This window comes from Panthera pardus, unplaced genomic scaffold, assembly GCF_024362965.1.
Source record: "Panthera pardus isolate Hobbes unplaced genomic scaffold, ASM2436296v1 HiC_scaffold_11, whole genome shotgun sequence".
NCBI classification, from domain to species: Eukaryota; Metazoa; Chordata; class Mammalia; order Carnivora; family Felidae; genus Panthera; species Panthera pardus.
Genome location: NW_026526666.1, coordinates 19,934,594 through 19,952,727, shown reverse-complemented (window position 1 = coordinate 19,952,727; position 18,134 = coordinate 19,934,594). Strand labels below are relative to the sequence as shown.

Sequence of the window (18,134 nt, the reverse complement as noted above, 5' to 3'; positions counted from 1 at the left end):
TTCTTTAGCAGTACCAAAATGCAAAGACACTTATCCATGGTGTATTACATTATGAAGTATTACAAATTTAATTATTGAAATTATCTTAGTATTCATCATCTTTATGTGGCTTTAAAGCAACCGTATTATTTAATGTAAGAGTTCTAATTGGCTGGCTTGTCTTGGACAGAAAGAACAGTTTGGTGCTGAAGATTATTGCTGAATCATTGTTACATTTTATGTCTGTAGTGTGAGCAAGCACCATGGTGATAAGTTCTTTCATGTATTTCTACGTAAGAAGATAGTGAATGTTTTCTCAATCTAAGTGTGCCAGGACGTTTGCCAGTATATTTATCATACAAGTATGACTGCTTTAAAGTTCAACAGTCGCTGCAATGTGTGCCTATGCCCATTTCACCTCTTTTTAACTGTTCTCCAAGTATCTGACTTTGGTAAAAAATGTTCTGTTTAAAACCTGCACGGCCACATTTATACCTTCCTTTCTTCCTGGTTCATCATTGCAGAGCAGAGAAATTCATGGTTCTGATTCACAGGAATAACTATTTTGTTACAGTGTTCAAATCATGGTCTGCTAAAAATCTTCTTGTAAAAAGAAAAAGAGGTTCACTCTCCTACTATCAAGGTCATTACTGAACTCATGTGTTTAGTTTAAAAGCACAGAGATGCCATCTAGCAGCCATTCTCAGGAATTTCCTGTACTGAAATAGTCCTTTCTCTATAAAACTAAACAGTAATTGAATTCCTACAAGCTTTCACTCTTATTTTCAATTTACTTATTAAATGAATGATGGTTTGTCACATTGCCTATAATTCAGGCACTCCATTACAAATAAAATTAATTTCTCTTAAAATAGGCAAAGTAATATACCTCTGAGTTTTTCTAAATGGAACTAGAAACTTGTTAATAAGATTTTAATTAAGAAAACATAGTTCTCATAATTTTCCTGAGAGGAAAATTGGTAATCTATGTAAAAATACAAATAATTAATTAGTGGTAAAATGACTTCCTCTGCTGAAAGAAAATACTAAATTTGCCAATTATGATATATTAAATGAGAGAAAAGAAAGTACATACTGAAAGTTAATCCATTCTATGAATATGGAAGTTTGGGCTTTTTTTTTTATTATTTAAAAATAAAATTGACTTTCAAGTAACTTATCTTGCCATAAGATGGCGATACTTAAGCACCTTATAAAATGCCATATAAGGTCTGGAAGTTTCAATCTCAGGAAAAATGATCATAAACCTAAATGTTATATAGTCTTCCATGAAATGGAATTGGCACTCTTGGTAGAAAGCCTTTTTGTTTTTAGATAAATTAATATACAAGGATCACTAAGATTTACATTTCTAATATTTGGTATATGTGGCAATCCTGTGCCTGAAAAAATGTATTCAATTTTAAGAGCTCTCTTATTTTGCCAATTTCTGTGCATACTGGGTAATTATACAGATGTTTACTATAAAGTGTAGTAATACAGAGGAATATGTGAATGCATTTATTTAAAAATGTGATTATGAAGTATATCAGTTCTAGCAAATGAGTATGTTAAAAACAGCTGTTTTGAATTTGTGTATATTTAAATGTCACCACTTAATTATTGCTTATTGTCCAAAAACTGTGATCTTCTATGCTTCTATATTATTGGGTTTTATTTCAATTGCACCATACATAATTTATATTATGAATGATAATTTTATTATCTAAACCCTTAAGTAATAAGCGTTAATAAACAAAATGCAATAAGCAAAATTTGTGAAAATTACTGGTTCATAATCTAACTGACAATTATTTTGAGAATTCAGTGGTACCATTTGTGATTTGGTTGGGAGGGATGCTATAGTTTGGTGACCAACAACAGTTTGCTAAAACATACAAAAGTAGCTTTTATTCACTTTTTTAAAGCAAATTTTGTCTACTAGTCCAAAAGCAATTTAGACCTTAAAATCACTTGCTATGAATCTTTTAATATTTTGTATAATGTCATATGTGGTGTAGAACAAAGTATCATCTGTTCTTTGCACACTTTATTGTAGTATCTAGAATCTGAAAAGGACAATTTGAAAAGTTAATGTATACCTTTCTTTCCCTGCATTTCTCAGCTCACTTGTACCAAATAGCCCCAGTTAAGTCTAAAGCAAAAGTTTTATATTGTTGAATACACACAAATAAACTTGTCAATACCAGAAAAGATCATATTGACTAAAATGGGTCATTTATTTGGGGACTTGATCTCTGTATTTGATAGCTCTTTATTGTTTTTATATATTGAATTTGGGTAAGATGGGGTTCAAGAATTGAAGATATTTATGCACTAAAGATATCAGACAAATCACACATGTAGTTGTTAGTATAGCTCTACATTTCTGAATTCATTTTAAAGAATGACAAATTCACTTTACGTGATTTTTTTCTGCAGTAACTCAGGAATTGGCTTTGCTTTTTAAAAATGTTTTACCAAAAATATTCCAAAAGAGATATACAACAGAATATGTTCAAAAGTGGTAACCAACATAATAGAATGAGAGTGGTAGAATGAGTCACTATACATCCAGAGGCTATAAATAAATAAATAAATAAATAAATAAATAAAATCATCCCATTTTACCTGGATGTAAAATGCTTTTAAGCTACCCCTTAGTATGTAAATACTCTATTACGATCATTAAGATGGCATTCAAACACTGTGTGAAGATGTCACAGTGACAATATCAGCACAACCATAGCTTAAAATAAAATTCTCATCAGATCTCTCTAAATATGAAAAGTGCACAGAAATAACTACAAGTGTGTATGATATGATTCTAAGTTCTCACTATATACTATATTAGGCCTAGAAATATTCTGTCAACCACAGTATTAGATCATGCTTGGTTATATCTTAGTTGTATGTATCCAAATATGAAAAGAAACTTCATTTCTCTACACTGCACAGATAATGTAAAGCTTTAAAAATAACTTTGCAATATTCCAAAATGCAGCTTTCAATGGTTTTGTAACATGGTATCACTTTTTCTGTTTAGTCAAAGTGCTCTTGACAGGCTAAATAAGAAAAATGATTTAAAAAATTGTATCTCTTACTCTTTTTGCCAGATGCCTTATCTCTTATTCCAGATAATTGTGATTTTCTTAGAATGCTTGAGCTCTCAAATTATCTCACTTTATCGTCAAGACATTTCTCTTACACAGCTGAAAATATTTCTATATTTTTCTACCTTTTTATCAAAAGAGCTTAGCGTTCACTTTAATTACCAGTTACTGGATAATTTTCAGAGTTCAAGATCTTTGAGACAACTCATCCTTCCTACTGCCCTCCCTAGTTTGGTAGGGTTCTCACTTCCTGTTTCTTAACACTGGTAATCAGAACTTCCTCAATGCTTCCTAATTTTCTTAATAAAAAGAAAGAAGCAAATAAACACAAGCCCCTTTCACGAACGCCTCTCAGCCATGGCAGAGTGTAGCTCTGCTGCTCTGCCGTGTGTGTTACAAGCAGCATCCTAAATGTTTTGGACTCAAACCGCAGCACGTCTGCGATGGGAGTATTATTGACCAGGATCAGCTGGAAAACGCTTTTCTGCTTTCAACAAAGAAACAGTGCACCATCTCCTAGTACATGTTTACAAATTGCATTGTTTCAACTGCTAACTCATTTGCATTGCCCGTCCGACTTCAGAAGAGAACATTAAGCACTGGGATACGGAATAAGCTAAATTCCCCCCGAGAACCGCATAGCCCTCTACCCCTACACATTATATTCCGCGCCTGTTCTCCCCCCCCCCCCCCCCCCTTGCCTGGACTCTACCTTGAGGAGCTATTCCTCCGGTAGTTCACCTTGTTATCTTACAAGCAGTAGGGATAAGCCAGGCACAAGATAGCTGGAAGAGCTGTCTTTCGACTCTCTCTTGCCCCCCCCCCCGCCTTTGGCATATTTATTTGCATTTTTGGTCGGTTTGTTACATATGGCACATTTATTTCAAACAAGTTAAATATTGCCCATACCTTGGAAGGATCTAATCCAGCAAGCAAAGACAGCAGCAGGAGATTGAGTAGGTTAGACGTCGCCTGCATTCTGATCTGGGTTTTTGCCCTCTCTTTACTCTTTTATGTAGCCCCTCCACTCTCACTGCGGAGACCTTTCCCTCGTCAGTTGCACTTTCTGCCTGCCAGTCAGAGCAGAGTAGAGACAGAGGCGGTGGCAGGAGCAGGAGCAAGAGCAGCAGCAGAGGTAGCAGTAGCTTCGGTAGCAGTAGCGGCAGCAGCGGCAGCAGCGGCAGCCGCCCTGGGGGGCGATCATTCCGCAGGCATTCTCAGAGCTGGGAGTCCGCGCGCGAGCTCAAGAGGGTGGGTTGGGCTGCAGTGGGCGCTGACCGAGGTGCTGAAGCTCCTCCAACACGCGCCCTAGTTTACCCTCTCTCCTGCTGCTGTCTAGCCAGCCCACCTCAAAAGTTTTGACCCAAGAAAAAGATAAAGGGAGTAACTGCTGAGAGAGGTGTGGAGACCTGGGCAACGGATATGACATCACTACAGCTCCTGGGGGCTTGGGGGTATATGTTGCTGGGAATTTATTAACCAAACAAGGATTGACTCTCGCGCTCCAGTTCAGCATTTGGTGGCAACTTGAGCTGCAAAGAAGTAAAGAGTCAGCTAGATAGGATTATGAAACAAATAGTGTCTGGAACCTTCTGCTGTCATTGTCAGAGGACTTGATAGCGTATTTAGCGCTTTAAACAAAGTTTGCAGTGCAGACTATCAATGTGAATTTTCTGTTCAAGGCACCCAGCCTGTGGCTATTATATATGCATATTTACACCGTCATTTATAAATAGCCTATTGAAGTAATCTAGTTAGGTATTAATGAGTATTTTTCTGTCTAGGACTTTTGGTCATCTAAAGATATTGTGCATAAATAAAGAAGCTTTCTTCTTTATCATACATGGGATATTCCATTAGTGACCTCTGCTTCCAAGACACAGCTGAAATCTCTTCTCCTCACACACAGCCATACCCAGAAATATAATTTCCCTGTCAATCTGGCGTGTGTTTATGCCCGAGGAAGAATTCAGTGATGGATGGACAGTGGGATGGGGAAAGTGATTATTTCTAAGCTTCTAAATACTTCTGTTTCCCTGAGCTCAAGAAACAGGGCAGAACAACTGCCTCACAAGAGCAAGAAAGGGTAAATAACAAACTCTCTCATACACTTCCTGTCGTTTAACTATTCTTAAGCAGCTTCTTTTGTTTGAAACCAGAAAAAAGTGTTTGCCATAAGATGAAAAGTGGGGAGGGGTTGGCAACCACCTTGAAATCTCCTTCTCACACAGTTATACCTCCTTGAGTTATGTCTTTTGTTGATTTTTCTAGAAATGTTATTTCCTAAGGATTAAAATATGTGAACTGATATGGCCATTGCTTCCTTAATAAAAAAAATAAGATAAATCGTTTGACATATTGGATACATACTGTGTACAAAATCTCTATCAATCTTTTACTGAAAAGTCTTCATATTTTAATACAATAAATCTAAATTAGGATTCAAATGTCTTGGAAAGTTATAGTCCCTAAGGATTTATGTCATGTATTGCCTCTATTTTTATCCTGATATTATGAATATGGGTACACGTGTATGTCATTACTTGAGGTTTCTTTTGACCTTATGAAATATAAATAACAAGAAGAAATGTAAATTTGAAAACTCCTTTTGAATAGATGGATCATGCATATAAAAGGGATTGAAGAATAAGAGAAAGAAGGTAGAATTATCGAGGGCTATTAGTTTAACGATAACCCTAGCAATCATAATCACAGTTGGAAATTCCCATTATTTCCTACCAGAAACAGAAAACAGAAATTTCCTTTTGAGGTGAATAGATAAAACTGTAGAGTTACATCTGACACCTTTGGGATAACTTTCTAGAACATATTTGGGTTCTTTTTTTTTCTCTTTTTAAACTTGTTTCTTAACCTAATGTGTATCTTCTATCTATCCATCCATCCATCTGGGATAAATCAGCATAGATTATGTTTTTCAATGATTCATACATAAAAATTGCTGGAAATTTTATTCTGTATCCATTTCTAAACATTTCAGATCATTGCACAATTTGAAAATGAATTTGCAGAGGTACAGTGGATGTGTGGCTATATTAGTGCATTTGTATTACCTATACTAAATACAACATAATTATTTACTTTTATGTATACTCCTCTCTCTTTTCAGAATGTCTTCTACCATCTTGTCCACCTCCACCTCTCACACACAGTGCAGCATGCTTATTTGAATATGAGGGGCTGTGTTTAACAGACACATAAAAAAGTAATATGAATTCATAATCATCATAAACATAAGATCAACATCTATTCTTTTAATGATGATTTTTTTTTACGAAAGATAAAAATTATTTTGATCCCATACATGGTTCACGCTGTTAATAACGATTGGACCAAAACTCTTAAATGGGCACATTTTTTACCCTTTAGGTCTCAATTTTTCTATATTTCATGTCACTGGAAGATCATTTATAACAAGGAGTTAAAACAAATTCTATGACATTTTGTCAGAAAAAAAATAGGAGAGAAGATGGTAACAAAGTAAGAAATGAAAGGTAATTATGTTACAAATGAAAACAGATGATCTTAGAATACTTTCAACACACTTTGCTATAAGAAAAGCTTAGCCATTTGTAGAGAACAAATTTGGTAACAAAACAAAAACTTTATTAAACATGCCAATGAAAAGCAAAAACTGTGTCTAATGCCCAGCACAAACGCACCAATACTCTAGCACTTCTCTCTCTCTTTAAAACAAACTAAAATGAGTTTTCCAAAAGAATTCTGACTATTGTTTTTCATCACGTGTTTTATAGTAAAACCCCCTTACAATATATTTTCATAAAATCGATTTGATGACATTGTAGGTCATATCATATCTTATCTACACATAGCAATTTACACAGCATTTCTCCCTGAAAAATCAAAGTCCATGAAGCTCTTCACATCTTGTGTCTACATTAGCTATTCAAAAGAGTTCTGTAATGGAAAGGAAATGGTATGTCTACTTTTGTCTTCACAGTCACTTCATGTTGGTTACTATAACTTAAACTGGTAACCGAAACTTAGAACAATATGATAAAATAGGCATAGCATAGATGTAGAAACTTTACATCTTTTGCTACATGCATTAGAAGATATTTGATATTTATGTATCTAATTAAAGTCAGCTGTCTATGCCTAAAATGGGTAAAAAATTCCTTTGAAATTTATAAATCACTACAGAAATTTTAACCAGTACTGTCTATAGAAGCATGTGTAAAAATAAGCTTATATGAAATTGTGTATATATATAACACCTAGAACAAAAATGTAACATTTTAAACATTTATACCCAATATTTCAAAAGTAAGTTTTAATTGTATAATAGGTTATATTGTTGGCTTTTTTGTATATTAGTTTTCTTTTGTATGATATGCTTGTATGGTGTGCTGCTTCCATATATGTTATACTGCGTAAGCATTCCAGAGATGCTTCATTTTGTTAAAAGAAATGCTGTTACCTATTGTGACTTTAACCTATTATTTAACATTGATGGACTTAGGTCTTTTAGAGAAATGCAAAGAACTATCCAATAGGTTATAGAAACCTTTGAGAAAATTTTCACCTTTATTAGATAAATGAAATAGTCTTTGATTCTTTTTCTAATGTATTTGATCTACAAAAGTACTGCCACACTTTGTTTGCCCTCTTCTATTCTCTCTTGAGGTGACTTTTCTCTCTTGGTTGCTGTCAAGCCATTTTCATCCAGATCCTCTGTCTCTCCTAACTACCCTACCTAAAATAACACCACAATCATTCTCTATTTGTTATTTTTTATTAGGTAGATTATTTACTGTCTCTTTTATTATAATATATTTAATAAAAGGTCTTTGATATTCTGTTCTAATCTAATCATCTAGAGTACTGCCTGGCACCTGATAGTCACTTAATCAATAATGATTTAATGAATGAATGAATGAGTGAATTTCTGACCCTAATTCCTTCATGCATAATATTTATATGCCCAAGCTTTGCTAGATGTCACTAACTTGATTTCTTCTGGGCACCTCAAACTCAATATTTCAAATCAGTATTTTTCCTGAATCGTATTAGCTTGTAGCACAATTTTCTCTATGTTGCAAAGCAACAAGTACTCAGTACTTCAAAAATTCTGTTAATTTTTTCTCCATATTTTCCTCCATAATATCTGTACATTTATACCACTTATTGATTCATACCTAAGTCAGGACCTAATTTTCTATCTTCTAAATTATTATAGTGGTTTCCTTCCCTTTCCTTATCATCAGTATTTCTTTACTTCTACTTTCAACCTAAAATTTATTATCCACACAGGACCTGAGATGGTTGATTTAAAGACTAATTTGATCAAGTTACTTCTCATATTAAAGGCCTTCAATGTCTTCCTATCTTCTACATGACCAAGTCTGGACTCTTTAAACTGGTTTATCCAGGGCCCTGCATGATATGACAGTCTTCTCTTTCTCTTCAGTCTTTCTCTTCAGTCTTTGTTCTAACCATTGTCTACTAATAATTTGAATGCAGTAAAATTTTAATGCTTGTAGGTCCCTTGATAGTGTTGTCTCTTCTGTCATTAATAGCTTTTCTTTTGTTTGAATGATCCTTTCCCTGCTTTGAAACAATATTTATTTATTTTGAGAGAGAGAGAGACAGTATGAATGAGCAGGGGAGGGGCAGAGGAGGAGAGGGAATTCCAAGCAGGCTCCACATTGTCAGTGCGGAACCTGATGCGGGGCTCCATCTCACGAACCATAAGATGGTGACCTGACCTGAAATCAAGAGTTGGACACTTCACCAACTGAGCCACCCAGGTGCCCCTCTTTTTCTGCGTTTTTTTTTTAAGTTTATTTATTTTTGAGAGAGAGAGCAAGAGAGAGAGAGACAGAGTGTCAGCAGGGTAGGGGCAGAGAGAGAGGAAGACACAGAATCCAAAGCAGGCTCCAGGGTCTGGGCTGTCAGCACAGAGCGCGATGTGGGGCTCAAACCCATGAACCGTGAGATCATGACCTGAGCTGAAGTCAGAGGCTCAAATAACTGAGCCACCCAGGCTTCCCAATGCTTTTAAGTTTCATTTAAAATGTCATTTCAACTATGGGGTGCCTGGGTGGCTCAGTGGGTTAAGTGTCTGACTTCGGCCCAGGTCATCATGTCATGGTTGGTGAGTTAGAGCCCCATGTCAGGCTCTGTGCTGACAGTTCAGAGCCTGGAGCCTGTTTTGGATTCTGTGTCTCCCTCTTTTTCCGCCCCTCCCCAGCTCACGCTCTGTCTCTCTCTGTCTCTCTCTCTCTCTTTCTCAAAAATAAACATTTAAAAGGTCATCTTATCTAGAAATCCTTTCCTGGGCCCCCAGCACCCTCTCTCAAGGTTTTTCTTCTCAGTTTTTTTCATAGTACTTGATTGTAGGGAGTGTCAAGAGCTCATATTTTAAAAGATTTGGGCAGAAATTCAAGGAGTTTTATGACCCAGAATTAAAAGTCCCAGGAGTCATATTTGCTGCATATTTTTTTTTGTTTGAGTATGTAACTAAAACCAGCCCAGATTTAAAGGGTAGATAATTAGGCTTCATCTCTCAGTGTAAGACATAGTATGTGCTAACAGGGAGGGGAGAATTTCATGGCATCCATATTTGAAAATACATAACAAAAGAGATTATTTTACATATTCATTTAAAATCTCCATTGTTTTCCTACTAATCAGTAATAAATTTGACCTAGAGTTTTGAAGATGGATTTTGATTTTGATAGAATTTAGCAGGGGTAAAGAAAAAAAAAATCCATGAAGGAAGATCTACATATTTACAAATAAACACCGGTATTCCCAAGGACTTCTAGTGATGCAAGTCTGGGTAATTTGGTCCAGCTCTGTAACTGAGAATGACTAGAAGGGCCAGGAAAAATGTAAATGCAATTACTTGAAGGCCTTGTAGCACGAAAATGGCAATGATGAAGTATGGGACCAAGATCTAGGAGAGTAAAGAAATAGAACGAAACCTCATATTTATGGCCAGTTTTCCATTAAGAGCATCTTCTACCTTCAGAAGGAGCTACCTGGTGGGGGGATGCAAATGGAATTTCAGATTCTACCATTAAGGTACTACCCTGTAGTGCCTTCCTCTGTCCCCATCCCCAGCTCCTGTCCTTTGAGCTGAGATGTTAAAGTACTAAAACCCCCATAGGTAAGGGTAAACCCAAAATAGAATAGTCTTCTGCTCATCTCCATCCCAGACACTGTATTAAGATGATCTGGGATTATTAGTAATCATAGACCCTGGACAAAGGTGATCTCTTTTTTGGTTCTCATTCCCAACTTAAGTATTTATTTCTTTCAACTTAATTTAAGGGTGACTTGAAAGAATTGTGTGCCTGATTGCTAAGTGGATAATTGTAAGTTAATTGAAATTTCAATCTTGGGCATAAAGTGATGTATCAGTAATTTGAAAAAATAATAAAGCACATCTGTTATATTCATTTTGGGGAGTAGGCAAAATATTTATTGGCTTTAATTAGGTTAATGAATTAATTGGGTTAACTGAATTAATTGACACAGTCAGAAAAATCTACATTATAATTAATTCAAAATGTAATCTTTGAGTGTGTGAGGGAAAAACCCAACATATGGGTTACGTATATGTGGAGAGAAATTCCGTAGTCTGTGACTTAGAACAGTCAAGTTACACATCCAGAAATATCTCACCTACTTATTTTTTTTGTTTATATTACTTAAAATAAAATCTCTTCCTAGAGTACTTAATACCAATTAGACTGCTTTTAAAAAATAACTACAGCAGCAGAAACATTTCATTAGATTATATACCCTGCACTTGAAAAATACAATATATAGGGGCACCTCAGTGGCTCAGTCAATTGAGCGTCTGGCTTCGGCTCAGGTCATGATCTCACAGTTTGTGAGTTCAAGCCCCGCATTGGGCTCTGTGCTGACAGCTCAGAGCCTGGAGCCTGTTTCAGATTCTGTGTCTCCCTCTCTCTCTGCTCCTCCCCTTCTTGTGCTCTGTCTCTGTCTCTCTCTCTCAAAAATAAACATTAAAAGAATTTTTAAAAAAATAAAAAAATACAATATATATGAAAAGATGTTCAACTTCACTAGTAAACAGAAAAATGAAATTTAAAAAATAAGATAAAATTTCACATTCCTAAATTTGAAAAAAAAATGTAAGAATCTGAAAACATTAAGTTTTATTTGCCATGTGTCAAAATGTAGTGCTCATATTCTGCTAATGGAAAGCAATTTAGAGAATAAATAGGAAAATAAATAATGTAAGGTTAAAAAGGTACATAGCCTGTGAGACAGAACTTGTAATACTCTATATATACTTTAGAGAACATATCATACATATGCCTAAGGACTATTTAGATGCCTTTTGCAGAACTGATGGTAATAGGGAAATTAGAGAAACTGTCTAAATATTTCTCAGTAGGAAAAGAAGAAATAAAATATTATATATCCATTTCTAAAATAAATGAACTTGGTTTAAATACATCAACATAATAAGAGGATAAAAATAAAGTTGAAATTATATGTCAAGATGATGCAATTTATATAAATAAAACATGCAAAATAATACTACCATCATTTGTAGACACGAATAAATAAAAATATAATAAGGTGGTTTGGAAAATAAATATAGACATGATTGCTGGTGCCCCTGGGAATAGAGGGAAATAATATAATTTTCAACATCATTAGTACTGTTTGATTTCTTTTATGTATGTTACACACATATACAAACTATGAACTATAATACATTAACATATTAATACTGGATGTGGACTTCTCTGTATTTTTTTTTTGACATTTTCAAAGTAAATGTATGGAGAAAGCAGAATTAAATTTGTATGTATTACATAAGGGTAAGTGTCAAGAGCCTTAGGGCACGATCTTCTTAAACAATAATCTTGTGAAATTTGTAAGTACCATTGGGAAAAATATATAGCAGTCATTAACTTTCAGGTGACTAGAATTTCCAAACATCACACATACCAGTTTTCCATTTAGAAGTGATTTTTTATGTGTTAGAATCTGAGGTCATCCAGTGTTGCTGAAGAAGGACTGTACTATGCTAATAACATTACAAGCCACCATATGCAAATAAATACCTTAGGGAAAGTGCATTCTAAGATCTTTTTTCATTCTCTGACGACCTATTTTCAGGCTGCTGTGTGAAGGAGGATGCTTCCTTTTTTCATCTTAGCCATGATCTTTAAGTAGCAAGAAGTGGGTTTTCTTTTTTTTTTCTTTTTTTTTGTTTTGTCTACGACTAACCAGTAACTACTTTAGGCAAAAGATTAGTCAGAAGGGGTAAAGGTCTAGTAGACTAAGGTGGCAGAAAATATGACGGTGATACCTTCTGTGGATATGAATTTCTAATTAGTTATTTTCTTAGGCATTGCTTTTGGGTTGTTTGTTTTTGGCGCGCCTCTGGACTTTGGAGAGTGGCATTCCGCTATAATGAACTATTGCATCTAGTTAAGTGTTTTACTTACCATGGCATTGATTAGGGGAAAAAACTGGTTTCCAGAAGGAATATTCAAAGTATGTAGCAAATGTATGTTGCAGATACGTTGAACCTTTAGTTACTGGTGCCTGCAGATATCCTAGGAGTTGGTGGGAAAGACAGAGGTCCAGGTGAAAGTACTGACTCAGTCCTATATGTGGAGTGTCTTGTAGGGAAATCCAGGTATTTTTGTCAAGATATTCAGTTATTAATTATGACTCTGTATATGTAATATTTATATTATTAAATACTAATTGCTTTATATACACTATTATTATATCTTTATACATTATATATACCAATTGGTCAGCTATTGATTAATTTGTAAGGAAGAATAATAAAACCCAGCCATTTTGTAACAAGCACGGCTCCAAAATTTCAACTGCAAAGTTGAATCAACTGCAAAGTATCCATCATTTTGGGGTTTAGAAAATAGCAGATATAAACCTACTGTAGGGGACATGAGCTAAGAGCCAGTAATTTCATATTCAAATTTGCATTTTATGTCAGTATTTCAACAACTGATGGGCCTTACCAGTGTACTTGTGGTACATTCCAGGATGAATATTGATTAGTCCTGCTAATTCTCATCTCCTTGCATTTCCATGAGGAAGAAGTTTACTAGAGAAACATTTCTGTTCTTTGTGCCTCCCCTCATTCACTTATCATTATGGAAGGAAGAAGGGAATATCTGATTACTGAATTTGGGAAATACCACTGGTCATTATTATTTAAACCCCTTCCTCTGTTTTTTTGCCTTTGATATTTGTCTTTGGTATCTGATATATATCATATGTGTGTGTGTGTATATATACAATTTATATTATGTGTATATTTTATGTATATGTATAATGTATTACATGTATATATGTATATATACTATGGATATGTATACTATGAATTTTGTGTTTATTTATTTTGTTAAAAATTCAGAGACTTTAAAGACTTAAGCCCCAAAAGGATCAACTGAGGTGAAATATAGAGTCTCTGCACTTGACTGTACAGTGTGCCAATAAAATTATAGTTTTTGCAGTAATCAAACCGTTTAATAGTGCTACAGTGACTTGGCTTAATGAAGATAACATTTTTAGCCCTGACTCCAGTGAGACCATAATCTTCCCCCTCTTCAGAGCTACTCCTTTGGTAGAACAGAGGGAGCAGTGAGGGCCACAAGGAGATGCACAGATAAGCAATCAGATAAGGACAACTTTCTGATATGATAGTTAACCAGGGATGTCTATGTAGAAGGAGGTGTTAGAAGGAAGCAGTAGTTAAGGTCTCTGCCTCTTAAAATTCAAACAGAATAAATAGAAAAGAAATTAAGAATTATTTGAAATTAAACTATGGTACAGGGACATCTTACAATGCATTCTCACATGGGATTAGAACATCAGGAAACACAATGGTGATCTGCTAAACCTATGGAGAAAAGAAAGAAAAAAACCCAGCAACAATATGAATCAGCTGCTTTTAAGCATTTCCTACATGCTGGGGCATTGTGCTAAACCTTTAGAAGGATTATTTGACATCATCTTCACAAAAACCATTGAAAGAGATTTTGTTTTAGCGTTTTACACACGAGGGATCTGAGCCACAGAGAAAGTTTTTGGTTTAACCATGATCACACATTTAGTAATTGAAGGAGTCAGTGTTGAAGTCAAGTAATCTAATTCCATAAACTCCACATTTCTACCTTCATTTGACTGCCTTAGATTCACAATGTACTAGAAGAGTGACACATATGTCTCTTTCTTCACTATTTCTTAGTTTATTCCTTAATGCATCAGCATCAGAATTATCTAAGAGGTTTTTTAAAAGAGCAGATTCCTCAGCTTTACCCAAGTCCTTCTGACTTGGAATCTCTGTGGTTTTTTTTTTGTTTTTTTTTTTAACAAATTTCCTACATACTGAACATGCATACTAATAATTGAGAAACATTTAAGCGAATTCTGACTAAAGGTTCCAATATATCTAATGAAACTATTGTTACAATTCAGATTTATATTATTAGTATTTGGAGGAGTAATTATTATTAAGTATACCAAATAGAATGGTGCTATCATAAAACTGAGTTCCAGTAACTTCATGTTATCCTACTTTGCTTTTTACAAGTCCTCTATGTGTATACACACACAAAGTTCTTTTGAAAATTTTTTAAGTTACGTGACTATAAATTATCCAAGGAGACAGAGACAGAGTAAAAATATGTCCTTCTCCTGCTAATAGATTTCTTTTTTTTTCTCTTTGATCCTACGGGGAAAGAAAAAAATTACACATCCATTTTAATTGGTTGTCTTTTTACATGCAGGTCGTATATGAAAGTCATCTTCATCTATATTTTAGAAACAAAATACCAGATTATGTCAAATATTTTTTCACAAGTGTTGGGATGAAGAATAGGTTGGAAGCTCTACTTGGAAAAGAGCTAATGAAACAGGAGACACTTTGAAATTCAATTCTTATTATGTATTTCTAGAACCTGACTTTCGTTCTTTGCAACTATATTTTTGCTTTTCAAAAATTCTGTTCCTCAAATGAGCCTTAGTACAAGAAAAGGATTAGAAAGTCTTGAAAGAGAAAATCATAACAAGGATCAACTGGAAGGTCAAGAGAAAGGAGAGAGAAGGAAAAAAAAATTTCTTTAGTGCTGTAGGTGGCTACCAGCACATTTTAGTGCCCATTCATTACCAGGAAGTAAATGGAGACAAAAATTGAGCAAACACCACAAGTTACTGTCCCAGGTATTTCAGGGATCTGCATGGGGGACCTAATCCATAGTTTACTGAACATCTGGTGTTTGCTAACATGTTCAATCAATGAGATTTATTTAAATTAAATAATACAAATAAGTGTATAGGACCAGACATTGGAGCTTGATGAATGAATGAATGGTACAGCATCAGAGAATACGCATTTCTTGCTTTGCTGAAGAGAGTATAATAGTAAAATTGATAGGCAAACTAAATCTGTCCAAACCAATCCCAATAATCAGTGGGGAAATTTATTGTTTTCCTGTGGCTTCTAAACACTTTTGTCAAACATTAAAACTTTCTTACTGTTGGTTGTACCTGTGCAGAGAAATAAAAATGTAGTAAAACTAATATATACTTTACTAAAATTTAAAAAAAACATTGAAAATTAAAGCGTCTTGTTTCTATAAAAATCATTATTATTTTTAAATTTATTTATTTTGAGAGAAAGAGAGCATGGGCGAGGGAGGGGCAGAGAAAGAGAATCCCAAGCAACTCCATACTGTAAGTGCACAGCCTAATGCTGTGCCCAATCCCAGGAACGGTGAGATCATGACCTGAGCCAAAATCAAGAGTTGGATGGTTAACTGAGTGAGCTGCCCAGGCACTCCATATAAAAAAGTTATTGGGAGTACTTTGAATAGTGCCTGCTATTTCTCTTGGTATAACATGGTAGAGAGTGAGCACCTTTGTATGCTTTGTAGGATTGCTGTACTCTAAGTTTGAAATGTCTTCCAAGATTTCTGGGGGTAGTTTGCACATTTAGTGTCCTAAAATATCTCTGAGTTGCTTTAATGTGAAGTTTTCTGATGTTGTCACTTCCACTGGAAGTCTTCCTCTTTATCACAATCACTGTTTTCCTTGATGTCCTAAGTTCACTTTTACTAACTTCCCTTGGCTGCTTTTCTTTCCTTTTTTTTTTTTAAAGTATTTTTTAACATTTATTTATTTTTGAGACAGAGAGAGACAGAGCATGAACGGGAGAGGATCAGACAGAGAGGGAGACACAGAATCTGAAACAGACTCCAGGCTCTGAGCTGTCAGCACAGGGCCTGACACGGGGCTCAGACTCACGGACCACGGGATCATGACCTGAGCCGAAGTCAGACACTTAACGGACTGAGCCACTCAGTCGCCCCCCTTGGCTGCTTTTCTAAAGTCTTTTGAACCATGATGGTGTCACCATTGCCACAATCAGATATACTTTGGATCTGAACTTCACTTCTAGTGTTTTCACTCTTCATGGCTACACTTTCAGCTCTACTAGCCATTTCCTTTTTTTGATTACTCATTTTAAAAATGTGAGTTTATCACTTGGAAAAAGGGAGGCAGCACAATTACACTTTTTGCTGAGAATTGAATAGGAGATAGACAGTAACCAGTCGTTGATAGACTTTGAAAAAAAGTGATGTGATTAGTCATTAATCATGATGCACATCTTTTATGTACGTAGTGATTTGTGGACTAAAGAGTCATAATCAAATGGAACTTTATGTAATTACCCAGAGGTATAACAACATAGTAAATGAAATTTGAGCCATGTTTTTGGACTAGTGTTATTTAAACCATGGTAATTAATTTGTACACATAGAGCTATGCAAAGACAGGACTACCTGTACTGTGCACATTCCTTAAAAATTGAAATTCGTAAACAAAGTAATTCATCTAGAAATGTTTAAATATGTTTAAGATATATAGTGAAAGAATAAAGATAACAATGTTAAAGAGTGTTTTTTCCCTTTTTATGCTCTTTCTCTCCCACTTTTACCTCCATCAGGTTGGCATGAATTTTTTTATATATAATTTTTTTTTAAGTTTACTTATTTATTTTGAGAGACAGGGAAAGAGAGAGGCACAGACAAATTCCCAGGCAGGCTCTGTGCCATCAGCACAGATGCAGGGTTCAAACTCATGAACGCTGAGATCATGACCTGAGCTGAGATCAAGAGTTGGATGCTGAAACAACTGAGCCACCCAGGCACCCTGAAAAGAGGGTTTTGATAGAGAAGATAAAGAAGAGAGGGCTTTGGTAACATAATAATCTGCCAAATTTAAGCCATATGATAGAGGTTTATTGTCTACATGTACACTCCACTTTATAAAGAAGTTAAAGCCCCTTTCTGAAATGAGAACTACTAGTAACCTTGAAAAACATACATAACATGTATTAACAGTGGAGGTGATAATGCCCCAAGGAGGTAAAATTTGGCTTTGGGAGGAAGAAAAAAATTAAAAATTAGGTAATACAATGTATCATGTATTACTGCTAAAGCTCTAAAGCTCAATCTTACATGACAAGATCTTATTCCTTAGTACTTAACTACATTCATTAATTAATACCTTAATTAACTTAAATTTTTCTCTTAGGAAGGCAAAAATGAAAAGGTTGAGGAACATAGAGCTGTGGCCAAGCTTAAAACCTGAAGGGTCTTGTAGGCTTTGTGGAGTTGGAACTAGAAAAAAGGGTAAAGTGAATTTTAAAAAGACTAAGCTAGATTAAGAAAAAACAAGTCAAGAAGGCATCGTTGGTCATCTATTTGAGCTCTACTCCACATAAACTTGAAGGGGAGAATAAAGAAGTGTTAGTACTATTTGAACCCTGGATGTTTCTTGGACTAATTAATAGAAAGGTTGTTGGTTTGTTTTTTTTTTTTTTTTCATAATAAACTGTATCTGCAAGCTTCATCAGATATTGTGGGAGTTAATTAAATCATCAAATCAAATATTTAAATTTCTATTCTGTATAGAGGCACCTGGGTGGCTCAGTTGGTTAAGCGTCCGACTCTTGATTTCAGCTCAGGT

At 34.9% G+C, this 18,134-nt stretch overlaps 1 protein-coding gene across 2 annotated transcripts in view; it reads right to left on the bottom strand.

Moving 5' to 3' along the window:
* OLFM3 (olfactomedin 3) overlaps nucleotides 1-4,508 on the bottom strand; it is a 188,436-nt gene extending 183,928 nt beyond the window's left edge. The window contains exon 1 of one of the 2 annotated variants that reach the window (XM_053891815.1): nucleotides 4,002-4,508. In XM_053891815.1, coding sequence (XP_053747790.1) covers nucleotides 4,002-4,070 — 69 coding nt within the window. In that variant the 5' untranslated portion in view covers nucleotides 4,071-4,508. The remainder of the gene's footprint in view (nucleotides 1-4,001) is intronic. The other variant, XM_019457653.2, reaches the window with a different exon arrangement.
* Between the last annotated feature and the right edge of the window lie 13,626 nt (nucleotides 4,509-18,134).